The sequence below is a fragment of the Chanos chanos genome, chromosome 2, assembly GCF_902362185.1.
Source record: "Chanos chanos chromosome 2, fChaCha1.1, whole genome shotgun sequence".
In the NCBI taxonomy this organism is placed as follows: domain Eukaryota; kingdom Metazoa; phylum Chordata; class Actinopteri; order Gonorynchiformes; family Chanidae; genus Chanos; species Chanos chanos.
In genome coordinates, this window is record NC_044496.1 from 3,758,986 (window position 1) to 3,774,376 (window position 15,391).

Sequence of the window (15,391 nt, forward strand, 5' to 3'; positions counted from 1 at the left end):
TCAAAATTTTACCAATGGTATTGTGCATGGTGATTTCAAAACTACTCAGTTTTACAAGATTGAGCAGTGGCTTATAATAATTAGATATTTCCATATAGATTATTTAGATAGATGTCAAATGTATATGTGGAATGGAAAAAGGTATAGCTGAAGAATGTCGTAGATAAAAGATCCTTGAAAGGATCACTATATTCACACTGTCAAGATATGATTGAAGCAGTTATTGCTCAGCAACTCTGCAGTGAAATGAAGCTACATTTATATGAAGATGCTTCTTCCTTCTCTTACAACAGACCACAATGCTGTGTTCGTGTTAAAATTGTGAAACTAACGGAACGTTCAGACTCCCTGTCTCTCTTCTGGATGGCACAGTCCACATTACCCAAACTATGCATTCAAATAAAACCGAGAACGCTAAATTATGGATCATATGCAATCGAATTCTTTCCAAATGCAGCTGCAATGAAGCTTAACATTTTGTTACAACATGTTACAGCATGTAGAAGTTAACTACCATTAATGACCAAAACAATGATTGTAGAGTTTGATATTTTGTATATAAGTATGGTGATGACATTGGGAAATCAGCACTGGTATGTAGAACTATGGTGCATCAGCAGAATAACGTAAAAAAACATTGATAAAAAGGCCTCACACTGTGAAGTGACTATATGGTAATAACAACTTTTTTCCCCCTGACAGTATGAAATCATTGTAGTGTAAAAACTTGGGGAAAAGGTGCAATCTAACATTTTAAAATCAAATAACCTGCTCAGTTTTGTGAACAGACACCTTAAATTTAACTAAGAACTGCAGTGCTCACAAACCTTTGTCTGTTGATGGGAGTTGGAAGTGTCAGGATCATGGTGACGTAGACTGCCTGGCCAAAAAAAAAAGTCACACACTCTTATATTTCATTGGACTGAAGTTGAACACTCTTATATTTCATTGGACTGAAGTTGAACACTCTTATATTTCATTGGACTGAATTTAGCTTTGAGTACGGCACGTGTTCGCTGTGGAACCTTATGCATCGTCACAACATTTATTTCCACCCAGAGCTGCATTCATTTTTGGCTGAGATCTTGTCGACGAAGGGAGAGTTGAACCACTCCGTAAGGCAGCCGTGGTCTGAAGGTTAGAGAACTGTGACTGGAGGGTTGGCGGTTCGATTCCCAGGCCCAACATCCACGGCTGTGTGCCCTTGAGCAAGGCACTTAACCACTGCTCCTGCGTCTGGTGTGTGTGTTCACTACTGGTGTGTTGGATGGGTTAAATGCAGAGGACAAATTCACTGCTCACTGTTCACAGTGAGTGCAATCACGGAAACTTAAAAAACTTGAAGTCTTCCCCAGCACATCCCAAAGACTTTCAATGGGGTTAAGCTAAGGACTCTGTGGTGACCAGTTCATATGTAAAAATGATTCCTCATGCTCTCTGAACCACTCTTTCACAGTTTGAGCCCAATAAATCTTGGAATTGTCATCCTGGAATATGCCCATGCCATCATGGAAGAAAAAATCCATTGATGGGATAAGTACATTCAGGTACTAAGCTGCCTTCATTTTATTGCCACATAACATTGCTGAGCCTAGACCTGACCAGTTGAAGCAACCCCAGATCATAACACTGCCTCCAGAGGCCCCAAATCCAAATGCCGAGCAGTGTGGAGGCAAATTGGGCCATCGCCCCTGTTGAAAAATAACAAATCACCTACTGGTTGTAATATTCAGTCTCTCTGTTCAATATTGGACTGGCCATCAGGAGAACCATGATCAGTTCTGGCAGGATCCTGCACCAGTGGGGAAAAAAATAAATGTCACAGATCAGCCTGGGTTTAATGTCATTGTTTCGCTCTGACTTTGTCTGAAACATTTTCCTGAATACCGTTTCGGTCATTCCCTTGTAAACTGGAATGGTCAATTTCTTTCCCTTTTTAGTTAGATCACCTTCTGTTATCAGAGTTGTTGGGTCATTCCTGAGAAATCTTTAGGAACTGAGGTAGCTGCTTGTTCACTATCCAGCTTTACTCACTACAGCAGCAATATCACTGAACCCATAACTCATTAAGGTACAATCAGTGGTTATCATAAAAAATCTCATGAAACATTGTTTTGGTGCCAAAAATTTAAGGGGAGACAGCTGACAGACCGGAACATGACAAAACATATATTTTTTTTTATTTAATCTTTTCTTCTTGCAACCATGTCCAGACAATACTTCTAAGTATAAGAGAGGCAGAGAAAACAAGCGCACACAACCAGGACAGGACCAGCCAACCAAAACAAGGCCAAATAACAGGGTTCAATACATAAATATGTCAAATGCTAATTTTAATTCAGAATTTGTTTGTGTTTGTGCATTTCCTAACAATAGTCTTCCACTGGTGAGAATGAGATGCAGCACACTTTTTGTAAATCATATTTCCACTGCCACATATAAAACACACATAGAATAGTCAGCCATATATCTATTCACAGTATGTACATTCAGTAATGAATTGGGATAACTGGCATTTTTTTGTGTGGCCGAACCTCAGTCTCCTATTTTTGTGGGAAAACTTTTGACACAGCTTTGATTCTGTTCCCTGTTAACTGGAGGTCACTAATGTTTGTAAGGTATAAGGTTAGTATGCAGCATGGAAATGTTTCACAAAACTGTTTAGGCAACATTTCATAAAATCACAAAAAAAAACCCCCAAAAAAACAAATATCTTTTTTTACATGAGATCAGGTTGCCTGAAGAGCTTACTTGGCTGAAATGCATTGAAATGCATAAGGTGAACTTATACAGGAGCAATGGACTATATTCTGAGTGGATTAGACTGATATTTGTGTTTAATAGTATTGCTGTGATAATGACATTACTAATCATTGCTTGATTTTTTTTATACTGTCTTATGCAAAACAAAATTCAGTCAGGTCAGCAGTTGGCTGAATCGACCAGGAATGTGTCAGTTAATTAAAAAACAGAAGTATGTGTAACTGTTTGTGTCTTGCAATGCAATGCAATATAGCGATCTAATTTTCTTTCATGTTAAATTCTTGAGTAGGCGTATACCTGGAGTATGGAAGGATCACACTGAAACAGGTTGTGCAGAAAAACAAAACAACGAATTTTTATCATTTTTCATTATGGGAAGTACCTTTTAGTCACTTTGTTCGAATGTTACAGCAGAGAGCCTTTAAAATCCACTGAACCAAATTTTAGCATGTTCGTGACTTGAGATTAAATTGCCAAAGACTTGCCACATACTGCTCTTATGTAACAGAACCCACATTTCTGCTCTCAGAGAGGGGAAGTGTGCATGAAGGCAATGTATATAAATGGGTTTCTCTGAGAGTCAGATTGATTGATCTTAACTTGGACAGGACCATATTCACCATGTTCCCCTCTATATCCACTGTACTGCTGCTCCTTCTGGGTTTGGTCTCAGCTCACTGCTGGTCTGAGGAGGTAAGGGTTACACACAGAACCACAACGTTAAAATATAACATGACGTATAACTCCGTACAAAACCATTAATGCAGTGAAGGATATGCGTGTGGTTATTGTTATTGGTCAATTAAGGGACACTTCAGATATGAAAAAGGCTTAGTACATGGAGTTTGGTAAAGAATGACTTTGGTAGTGGTTTTGAGTTAGCGAGTACATATGTGTTAATAAACTGAAACCTAGTGGATTTCAAACACATATCTGGATTGAATCATATGAGGGGCTCCATGACCACTGTGGTATTTCTGTATTGTAGGAGGAATCACAGGAGTACAGTGCAGAATATCTGGACAATGGTAAGCATTTGCTCGATGTTTTGATTTCCAGAACGTGCAAACTGAAGTTTGTGAAGATTTAGAAGTGAGCTCTCACTCAGCTGTATAATCAGTAGCAGTGCAGTGAACCAAATTTATGTTTTAGTATGTGTTGCATATTTGAAACATTTCAAAAGGAATTACACTTATGTGTAGTAGTTCAACATACATATACACATCAGCTGTCAATTTCTTATACATGATTTTCAAATTTTTAAGGCCCAGAAAACAGCACTGAGGATGATGAATACACTGTGTCAGCTTTGATTGAAAAGGCCAATAAGAACCTGGGTAAGAGTACAATCATTTATCAGTGCCGGCCTGTGCCGCAATACAGAAGTTTCTATTAAACGAAACTTTGAAGAAGCTTGAAGTTTGATTTGTTTTTGTTTTTTTTTTGTTTGTTTAAAGCACAGTTTATTGCATGTCCCTCTTTAATTCTGATGTAAAGGTCAAGCTGAAGGTGAACCACTGGTTTTGTTTGGGGACATTGCTGTGGATCCTGGTTTAAAGAACGCTGATCCCTGCACTTCCCGTGACTGCAAGTGGCCTAAGAGGAGAGGGACTGTCTCTGTGCCCTATGTGATCTCAAATCAGTTCTGTAAGCAACATCTTTCCTTGATAAAAATGGCTTTATCAGGCTGGTTGAGACACTGCTTACTGCTTGTTTGTTATTGTGCTGGTTTTTGCATTTACACTTCATTGTGCCATTGACAGCAAGCCAAGAGAGATCCACCATTGAATCAGCTCTCAGCTCCTTTGCTTCCTCTACTTGTGTTCGCTTCAGGCGGCGCACCAGAGAGAGAGATTACATCAGCATTGAGTCACGTTCAGGGTAAAAGCCCTTCTGTCACCCTACACATGTTCTCTGACAAAAAAAAAAAAATCATAAACCAATATCATACTACACAATCATGAACTGACGTGACGTGCACTGTTCAGGATGTCAGTTAAGAAGTTTCTAAAACCAAGTTCTCAGTTTAATTACAACCTTTGTTTTCATCGGCACATCAGGGCAACGGCTGAAAACATTGCTGTAGTGCTTTAGAGGCCAGGTGAAATCTGTGTTTGAATTCTGATCAGTGAGGCTGCTATGAAAAACGGCGTTTCAAACACACGTCTTGGTTTGACTTTGTCATTCTGGGGACATTCAGGTGCTGGTCTTACGTTGGACGGACGAGAGGCGCTCAGGTGGTGTCCCTGATGCGAACCGGGTGCGTCCATCACAGTGTAATACAGCATGAGATGTTGCACGCACTTGGATTTAACCACGAACAGTGTCGCTCTGACCGCGACAATCATGTTCGCATTCTTCTCCAAAACGTCATCTCAGGTGGGCTGGATCTTCTCAAACACAGACAAGTACATAAAACACATAAATAAAACACATCAGTTTACTTGAAAAAGTAAAAGTTTTCCTTTTAGCCCTTCAACTTTTAGCCCCTTTGCTCACACTGGGATGATAAAATTACTCATGTGAGGGAAGAACAACAAAGAAATTGCCTATATTCCTTATGTACTTGTTTTTTGTGATTTGAAATATATAGCCTGTATTTTCCCAGCAAACATTATTAATTTTTGGTCCTACAGTGCTTTATTTTCCTTGGCAACAAACTACTATCATTAGTTCCACTTTATGTGTTGCAAAAACAAATATTCCCTAATTAGTTACAACAGTTGTTAAGTATCATAGACTAAAGACTAGTTAGCTACTTCATCCAGTTCATTCTGGTCTTTGAAAAGAGTCTGCTTCTAGTTTGTGGTTCCTCTTTTTTTGAAGGGAACTAGAACGATGCCAAACCACGCTTTGTTTTCAAAACACTGGTTTATAAGTTTGGTTTTAATCCCTCTGACAAATTAACAGAAGTATAATACTCAGTTTTGTCATGACCATTTTTTTTACAACTCTCACAAAAACATCATTAGCTGATATATCTATCCTCTCTAAAGGGTTTGAACACGCTTTCCGCAAAATCCAAACCAATAACCTGGGAACTCCTTATGACTACAACTCAGTCATGCACTATTCCAGGTCAGTTATTGATGGTACACTAGAAATGAGTTTTGAGTTCTCTTATTAATTTAAGAAAACACTACAAAGAAGAACCGTAGAGAACAAAAGCAGAACTACATAGCACAGGTAGTCATGTGTTGACTACTGTGTACGTTTCAGGACTGCTTTTTCCAAGAATGGACAACCCACCATAGTTCCCATTCCTGACCCAAATGTGCCCATTGGTACAGCCACACAGATGAGTCCCAATGACATCCTGAGGGTGAACAAGCTATACAGATGCAGTAAGTATGCTCCCACATACACAACACACACATGTCTGCATGTATCATCATAGCCATAACCATTTGTGAAACAGGTAAATGTTACATTCAAATATCCGGACAGTGAGAACTGAAGTTTTCCGTTAGTCAGTGTGTGGTCCAGTAATCCCCCTCTCTCTCTCTTTTCATTGTTCAGGACAAACAAAGTGATGGAAGAAGTTTGTCTACTACTTCTGAGGTGCATGAACTTATATCTTGTTCTTCAACAAGCTTGTTTCTGTTATTCTGAACTCAGACTCAGATTAGATGATCTCTGTGCATTTTCACATTTTTGATTATTTTTCAGCTTGTATTCCAGCATCTCAAAACATATCATTTTCAGTTTCAGAGTACAAAAGCGTAACAAATTTGTCAAGAGCACCTTATACAAGAATTGCAGCACCTGATTTTATGTGTTAATAAAACTGCATTTTAAAAATACTGGTCTTTGATTCATGCCTAATAAATAGTTAGCCCCTGAAAATCCTCTCCACATGTTAGAGGTGTTCAAAGGTCTAGGTGAGTTCCCTGGTGAAGAACAAACACATTGATCCAGAAATGAACTCCAGTTGTACATGGATGCAGAGAGATTCCATTTGGAGTCAAGGGCAGACTGATAGAGACACTCTCCTAGCTGGAAAAGGATGATGTCATCACCCCGGTCACTGAACCAACACCATGTGCGAACGGCCTATTAGTGACAGGGTGGAAACCCCAGACCTGGGTTGGGCTCTGAGTTGAGCTTGCTGACATGTGATTACTGTTTAAAATTGGTCTGACTCTGCAGGCTTAGATCTGCTTTAATCAAAAGGCATAATGGATCCATTTACATACAAGAGGTTGCTGGACTGGTGAGGTGGTGTGGACAAAATCATCTCCAGTTTAACAGGAATAAAACCAAGGAGATTATGATTAATTTCAGGTAGTGGAACCTCCATATTCAAGGGATTTATAACCTCTGTTAACCTGAGCACTAAACAATGAACACACGATTAACTTAAATACTCTAGAGAATGGGAAACAGGTGTGAGTGGTAGACTAATATTTAACACACAAATAATAAGGTGAACATGAGTGGCCAGGAGTAGCTTTGTCCTACAGCTCCCTCTGATGGCCAATCTGAGATGTAACAGAAATGATCAGATGTCAAAAATGATCTTTTAAAAAATTTCAGTTTAGAAACCACTTTTGAATATCTGTGGTCATAAGTTTGAGCAGAACCTTTGGAATCCACAAATGAACAAACATCCACAAACAAAAACAATAAAATCGAGACACTGTCCTGTGGTGCTTGGCCCATGTGCCCATGCAGCTGCTCCATGCAGAAACACCTGTTGCTCCTTGACCCTTTGGTTTACTTTTCATTGTTTATTCAAATTCTAGAAATTCAGAATTTTTTTTGATATCCATTAACGCAAACATTTGGCTAGATTCTTCTGTGACCTTTTACATTACGTCTTGCAATGCATACCAGAAAATTCAGAACTTTAAGGAAATTGTTACTACTGCTGCATTAAGTTCTGCTTTTACGTGGTTTCATAGGTAATACTCATGTATTTTTTTCAATTTCCACTGTGGGTGAGCAGGTGTCATTTGGCTGAAAATAACACTTCTCAAAAGAGTTTTCAGTAGAACTCACCCATGCGAATGCAATCGCTTCATTTATCAGTTCAGTTTCAGTTCCCACAAGTTTGATTCCAATAGCTGTTTTGCTACAGAAATGAAACTTCTCCTCTCAGAGAGGGGAAGTGTTCATGAAGGCAATGTATATAAACGGGGTTCTCTGAGAGTCAGATCGACTGATCTTAACCTGGACAGGACCACGTTCACCATGTTCCCCTCTATATCCACAGTACTGCTGCTCCTTCTGGGTTTGATCACAGCTCACTGCTGGTCTGTGGAGGTAAGGGTTGCACACAAATCATGATGTATTATTGTGTCATGTTGACAAAAAATGAATTTGAATTAGTTAATATGAGGCAATAAACTGTACACCAGCAGATTTGTAACATGCGTCTCCACTGAATCATATGAGGAGTTTCATGACACTGTGGTATTTTTGTACTGTGTAGACGCAGTCATCTGAGTACAATGCCAAATATTTGGATAATGGTGAGAATTTTCTGCATGTTTTCACTTCCAGCTGTTGCAAAGTTGATCCAGCTAACAAAGATATCAGAAAACAAGCACCATTCGAAATTCATTATACTTGTAAAACCAAATAGATTTTTTTCCCCTAGTAGATCTTGATTAGCTGTATAATAAGTACCAGTGCCAAGAATTGAATCCATATTTTTAATATGATGCATATTTAAATCGTCGGCTCTCGATTTCTTTCATATGCATTTCAGATTTCACAGGCCCAGAGAACAGTTCTGAGAATGATGAAAACACTGTGTCAGGTTTAATTGAAAAGGCCAATAAGAAAGTTGGTAAGTGTACAGTCTTTTATCAGTGCTGGCCAATGCCGAAATACAGAGGGTTCTCGTTCACTCATCACTCAGCAATCGTTAATACCGTATAAATTGATCCACGTACACAAAATGTATAAAAAAAGCTTTCAAGCATGATTTTTCTGCTGTGTGAGAGGCACAAAATTTTCAAGTGTTTTATCAATTTGTGTGGTATTTTGTGTGTATTGAAGCTTAATGTATGACTGCTGTATTTACATTACATCCACATTTATGTTCATTCATTTAGCAGACACTTTTATCCCAAACAAACCAAGCGAATAGCCATTAAATAGCTGTCCGTTGTTTAAGTGTCAATGCCATTTTTTTCAAGTTTGCCATTTTTGGGACACAGTTTATTTCATGCTCCACTTTTATTCGGATGTAAAGGTCAAGGTCCAGGTGAGCCACTGGTGATGTTTGGGGACATTGCTGTGGATACTGGTTTAAACAATGCAGACCCTTGCACGGCCAGGAACTGCACGTGGCCCAAGTCCAGCGATGGGAATGTCTACGTGCCCTACGAGATCACAAATCAGTACTGTAAGCAACATCTTTCCCAATCTTCCTAATCTGTCCCATCATTCGAAGCAATATCTAATCAAGGTACCGGTGTTATCATACCGTTTGTATGTGACTGCAGCGATTCTGTATTTACACTTCATTGTACCACTGACAGCAAACCGTGAGAAATCAGTGATTGAATCGGCTCTCGGCTCCTTTGCTTCCTCTACCTGTGTTCGCTTCAGGCCTCGCTCTGGAGAGAGAGATTACATCAGCATTGAGTCACGTTCAGGGTAAAAGCCCTTCTGTCACCCTACACATGTTCTCTGACAAAAAAAAAATCATAAACCAATATCATACTACACAATCATGAACTGATGTGACGTGCACTGTTCAGGATGTCAGCTAAGTTTCTAAAACCAAGTTCTCAGTTTAATTACAACCTTTGTCTTCATCGGCACATCAGGGCAACGGCTGAAAACATTGCTGTAGTGCTTTAGAGGCCAGGTGAAATCTGTGTTTGAATTCTGATCAGTGAGGCTGCTATGAAAAACGGCGTTTCAAACACACGTCTTGGTTTGACTTTGTCATTCTGGGGACATTCAGGTGCTGGTCTTACGTTGGACGGACGAGAGGCGCTCAGGTGGTGTCCCTGATGCGAACGGGGTGCGTCCATCACAGTGTAATACAGCATGAGATGTTGCACGCACTTGGATTTAACCACGAGCAGTCTCGCTCTGACCGCGACGATCATGTTCGCATCCTCTTCCAAAACGTCATCTCAGGTGGGCTGGATCCTTTCAAACACAGACAAGTACATAAAACACATAAATAAAACACATCAGTTTACTTCAAAAAGTAAAAGTTTTCCTTTTAGCCCTTGAACTTTTAGCCCCTTGCTCACATTGGGATGATAAAATTACTCATGCAAGGGCAGATTTTGTTACAAACAACACAAAGAAATTGCCTATATTCCTTATGTACTTGTTTTTTGTGATTTGAAATATATAACCTATATTTTCCCAGCAAACATCATCAATCTAGTTTGTGGTTCCTCTTTTTTCGAAGGGAACTAGAACGATGCCAAACCACGCTTTGTTTTCAAAACACTGGTTTATAAGTTTGTTTTAATCCCTCTGATACTGAAAGTGATATTCAGTACTTCTGCTGTAGCTGAAACAATTACCAGTCATCTGGGGCTGTGTTTTACAGTAAAGAGAGAAGCTTCTGACATCACATATAGTGTTATATAAATGTGTATGTGTATATATATATATATATATATATATATATATATATCTTCTCTACAGGGATGGAACACAATTTCCGAAAAGTGCAAACCAATAACCTGGGAACTCCTTATGACTACAACTCAGTCATGCACTATTCCAGGTCAGTTATTGAAAGTACACTGGAAATGAGTTTTGAGTTCTCTTATTAATTTAAGAAAACACTACAAAGAAGAACCGTAGAGAACAAAAGCAGAACTACATAGCACAGGTAGTCATGTGTTGACTACTGTGTACATTTCAGGACTGCTTTTTCCAAGAATGGACAACCCACCATAGTTCCCATACCTGACCCAAGGGTGCCCATCGGTAAAGCCACACAGATGAGTCCCAATGACATCCTGAGGGTGAACAGGCTATACAGATGCAGTGAGTATGCTCCTACATACACAAAACACACATGTCCGCATGTATCATCATGGTATGTAATTGCAAGTAATTATGAACAATTATGAATCAGTGAAACAGGTGAATGAAAAGTGCAAACATCTGGACAATGAGAAGAGCTTTTTTTCTCAGGTAGTGTGTGATCTAATAAACCCTTTCCCTCTCTATTTCCGTTATTCAGGACAAACGGCATGATGCAAGAAGTTTGGGTGGTAGTACAAAGGTGTATGGATTTGAATTTAAATTGAACTGAAATCCTGCCATTCTGAATTCAGACTTAGGCCCAGTTTACACCTTGCATTAAGATCTGATTTTGGTGATCCGATCACAAGTGGACAGCTTAAAAGTACAGGTGTAAACACATCCAATGCGCATTGAGGTCGCATTGAGATCCGATCACTAAGACCACATTCGGAGGTGGTCTGGACTGCATATGACCACATTCTTATAGCAGTGTAAACGCGAATGCAAGCTTGACCACAATGAACGACCGCCTACTCTGATGTCCTCTGCTTACGCGGAAGTACGAACTCATTCACGTATGTATACAATCGCTCATAATGCGATCACAGGCAACAACAACAACAACAATAGGCAAAATGTATATTGTTTTCATTTCTTTTCTTCTTCTTCTTCTTTTATTTTCCGACAGACTATGCACGGGAAGTGCATTGATGCCTCCTGCCGCTTAAAAATAACAATGTAACGTGAAAAAGCTTAACGTGGCTTAATGTTCTAAAACTGCGATCTATGATCACCAAATTTCTCTCGGACATCTCTTCTCAGAAATGCTTCCTCCTGTCAAAAAATCAAAATCGAAATCCAAGGGGTATGGTCGTTATCTCATGTTAAGCATTTTCCTCTCCATTGATGCCCATTATAACGAAACAGCTTAACATGCCTTAATGTCTCAAAACAGGGATCCGTGATCACCAAATTTGTCCGACATTTCACATGTCATAAGCAAAACTGAAATTCAATGAAAGGGGTAACGTGTTGTAAAGGATGTGCTTATTTGCATATAGACCGGGGAAGTGAGCTGTAATCTCAAGTGGTCACCCGATACACGGATTCCAAAACCAGGTGTAAACGGACGTACTTCGAGCTGTCCACTTGTGATCGGATCACCAAAATCGGATCTTAACGCAAGGTGTAAACAGGGCCTTAGATCTTCTCCATGTTTTTGAATATTTCTTTTTTATTTATTTGTTTGGTTGTATTTTAGTATAGTTTTACATTTCAAGAGTACCTGTTTCCATGTCATAATAAAACCTTGTCTTTGACTTGATTTGCCTAACAACTAGTTAAGCACTCAAATTCCTTTCCACATGTTGAAAAATTAAAAGGAGAAGCTGTCTATGCTCCCCTGTTGGAGAAACAACATGACTTCCAGCATTAATATGATTTGGACCTGACCTGGATTTGGACAGTAATTTTAAGCGGAACCAGGCTCATTGACAAAGATGCAATACGCTTACCATTCCTTTTAATGTGAGAACTTTTAATGTGATTTGCGGGTGAAGAAGCCCTGTAATGTACACCAATATGGTTTACAGAGGGTAGCGTACCACAACAATTCTTTGGTAAAAACATGATGTGATTGGCTGAGGGTGTACAAGAGCAGGCCACATAGTCTGTCCAACCCCACCCCCCACTTACTCTGAGTTGACCAGAAGTTACCGGCAAAAGCCAGTTACCTTCATAGTACAGCCCTCAGGAGTCAAGATATGGAAAATACTTGCAATTCACTGACAAACACCAGGGGTCAGAAAACATCCATCCAATGGCATCGTGGGAGCCATATACTGTTTTCTTACATAATATATTAATTTGTTATTGTATTTCAGTTAGTGTTATTGTTAAATTCTGTGTTAAGCTGAGAAGAAAAAGATAAACAATTCAGAGAAGCATTTCCTGGGTTCAGAATATGAATAATTACCCAAATCAGTACAACAGCTAAGTTATAGTTGTATCCTGGGGACAGAGATCACTTCAGAGAATCTTGAAGCATATTTGTGTTTACTCTGCTGTGATGTCTCTGCGCTATGGAAAATTGTCTGTTTTCTCAAATGTAAAAACAAAAAAAAACAAAACAAAACACCTTGTATTGTGAAATGCGGCTTAAAATAGTGCATATGAATGACCTAACCGCAACAACTAACTTTTTTCTCATTCTTTGGGTAATTAAAGGTTAAAAATGCATATAGATTTTTTTGGTTTGTTTTGGAAAGAATGTTAGGGTCTACTGTATTCAGTCTGGCAAAATGGTTAAGCAAGAAGACAGGCCTGGGCATGAAGAGCTGAACACGAGAGTGTAAATGTTACCTTCTCATCTGCTAAAAATTTCCACCTATATATTTATTTATGTAGCCATGAGTCCCACCCATATAACACTCAGTCTTGTTTGTTATCCACAATATTTGGATCATATTGGTTTGTTTAGTCCAAGGCAGGCAAAAGTGTGGGCCGTTGGTTTTATTTTGCCCCCTCCAGACCGCAGGCAGTTGCAACTGACATCTTGTTACAGTAAAGCATTTCACTGCTCCACAAGAGGGCTTGATATTTTACTAGACAACTAATTTGAAAAAATTGTGGTCCTTTGCTCAAAATGATGACCCTGCTTAAAGTGGAGCAGTGCAGTATGGATAAGTGGTGTTTTTGAGAGAAATGGGAACAGAGGTCAGTATAGCTTCAGTTAAATTTATTACACTTAATACTGTTGTTATGGTTACATGCCTTTTAATGAATTAGGCGCACTAACTCATAATGGTGATCAAACTTTTGATTAGATCTGTGTTTGAAGTGTCCTGACATACAATTTTAAAGGACACCTTGTAGAGTGTTTTCTGTGGCCACTGAATAAATTTTAATGTTAACATCCTAAACCTCTGGAAAATGTAGCTTAATATGTGAGATATGTGAATATGCTTTGTGAATGCTCAGTAGTGGTAGTCTAACATAGATATTACCGGTAATATATACCAAAAAATACAACATATAATCTGCAACAAAAAAGTGGCTAAATGTGAACCTTAGCTTCCACTGATGGGTGATAAAGCAGGAAAATGTCATGTAATTACCATGTAACTACAGCTTCTGGTCACTTGGGAAAGGCCTCTAGAGACCAGAGAAGCCACTGCAGGCCCTTGGGAGAAGCCAGGTGAGGCATGGGAGACAACTGTGGACACATGGGGAGAAGTCTGGAGACACTCAGGAGATGGCTGTGACCACTAGGGAGAAGCCAGGGAAGACCCAGGAGACGGAGAGGCGGTCCCAGAGGTACCCAGGAGCCACTCAGGAGCTGCCGGAGAGGTTTCAGGAGGGAATGGCTTGGTGGAATTAGAGATAATCATAACTTGGAAGGCTGCTGGCCTGGGTGGGACAGGAGGAAAGCCTGGGTTAGTGACTGCTTACCAAAGAGGATTTGCTACAGGAGCCTCTCCTGAATGTTCAGGAAAGACTCATAGCCAGAGATCTGAGTGATTGTAAATGACTGTAAGCAACCAAAGCTGCCGCCCTGAACTACTCTGTAATGGGTCCCCATAGTTCAGGGTAGGCCGAGATGGTAGAATCCTGCTGCGGATCAGGCCTATCAGTGACATTTCCCAGGATATTTACATTGTCATCCTTATTGCTGCTGACTAGCTTTTTGCTCCTTGACCCGGCTCCTGCTCTTTCTCACATTCACTGATCTGTTCTCCTCAGATAACTCAGTTGAACAAACATTAATGTTAGCTTAGCTGCTGCTAGTACCTGCTGCTGATTATGAGGCTTCAACAGAGGTAAATGTTCCTGTTTCTGTCCGCATGAAAAGTTAGTGATTTTATGCTTAGCTTAGCTAGCTTAGGTTGTCAATCATATCCGATTACAGGTTCTACTTGGGTCCTCTAACAGTGAGCTCTTTGATGGCTGATGAGTCCAATTCTGGAACTGTATTTTTTTTATTGGATGTTAAAATGAGTAATGGAACAAGACCACATGTCAAAGGAGTTGGAGCACACATATGACAAGCGAAGGGACTAGAACAGATCCACTCAACTAAACCCCCATCCCCCATCCCTACCCCGGAAGGAAAAGTGTATACATGAACATCTCAGTTAATCATGGGAAAAAAAGAAAGGGGTTGAAAATGAAATGCATTGGGGTGTTATTATGGTAAAGTAAAAAAAAAAAGTAAAACAAACAACAAAGGCAGTTGAAATTGTGTTGAATGAACGAAGGAAAGTAATATCTCCCATCTCACATGTAATTTTACTGTAGACCCTCTCACAGTAAATTTTATTTCTTCCAAATGCAAGAAAGATAAATGATCTTTCAGCCATAGGGAAGGATGAGGAGGTTTAGGGTATTTCCAGTGTTATCGAATTCTCCTACGTGCAATTAGGGAGGCAAAGGCAAGAACATTTGTGAGGGTGAGCATCAGTGGATCAGAGTGGATTTCAAAAATAGCTACAAGGGGACATGGTGGCAAGGCCACATTAAGGACTTCTGACATTCTGTTAAAGAACTTGTGATCAACAGTTTGAAAGTTTGGGACAAGTGAAAAACATATGAGTGTGATTGGCAGGAGACGCATGGCACCTATCACGTGCATCAGCTGATTTAGGGAACAGTTTACTAAGTTTAAATTTGGTGT

General features: G+C 39.6%; 2 protein-coding genes across 2 annotated transcripts; both read left to right on the plus strand.

Annotated features, from left to right (window-relative positions):
* Positions 1–3,384: 3,384 nt before the first annotated feature.
* Positions 3,385–6,160, plus strand: LOC115829846 (low choriolytic enzyme-like). The gene is made up of 8 exons (XM_030794018.1): positions 3,385–3,456; positions 3,752–3,791; positions 4,035–4,100; positions 4,261–4,410; positions 4,527–4,644; positions 4,964–5,142; positions 5,760–5,841; positions 5,983–6,160. Exons 1-8 carry the CDS (start codon positions 3,385–3,387, stop codon positions 6,158–6,160), a joined length of 885 nt encoding a protein of 294 aa, XP_030649878.1.
* A 1,685-nt stretch (positions 6,161–7,845) lies between these two features.
* On the plus strand, positions 7,846–14,098 carry LOC115829873 (low choriolytic enzyme-like). The gene is made up of 9 exons (XM_030794048.1): positions 7,846–8,028; positions 8,198–8,237; positions 8,477–8,557; positions 8,966–9,118; positions 9,255–9,372; positions 9,686–9,864; positions 10,390–10,471; positions 10,613–10,778; positions 13,877–14,098. Exons 1-9 carry the CDS (start codon positions 7,846–7,848, stop codon positions 14,096–14,098), a joined length of 1,224 nt encoding a protein of 407 aa, XP_030649908.1.
* The last annotated feature ends 1,293 nt before the right edge of the window (positions 14,099–15,391 follow it).

Bases quoted from the DNA above. Each gene is read 5' to 3' on its own strand.
- LOC115829873 (XM_030794048.1), top strand. From the start codon at position 7,846: ATGAAACTTCTCCTCTCAGAGAGGGGAAGTGTTCATGAAGGCAATGTA. The intron at 8,029-8,197 runs GTAAGGGTTGCA...TGTACTGTGTAG, and splicing joins CTCACTGCTGGTCTGTGGAG to ACGCAGTCATCTGAGTACAA. The intron at 9,119-9,254 runs GTAAGCAACATC...TACCACTGACAG, and splicing joins CGAGATCACAAATCAGTACT to CAAACCGTGAGAAATCAGTG.
- LOC115829846 (XM_030794018.1), top strand. From the start codon at position 3,385: ATGTTCCCCTCTATATCCACTGTACTGCTGCTCCTTCTGGGTTTGGTC. The intron at 4,101-4,260 runs GTAAGAGTACAA...TCTGATGTAAAG, and splicing joins AAAGGCCAATAAGAACCTGG to GTCAAGCTGAAGGTGAACCA. The intron at 4,411-4,526 runs GTAAGCAACATC...TGCCATTGACAG, and splicing joins TGTGATCTCAAATCAGTTCT to CAAGCCAAGAGAGATCCACC.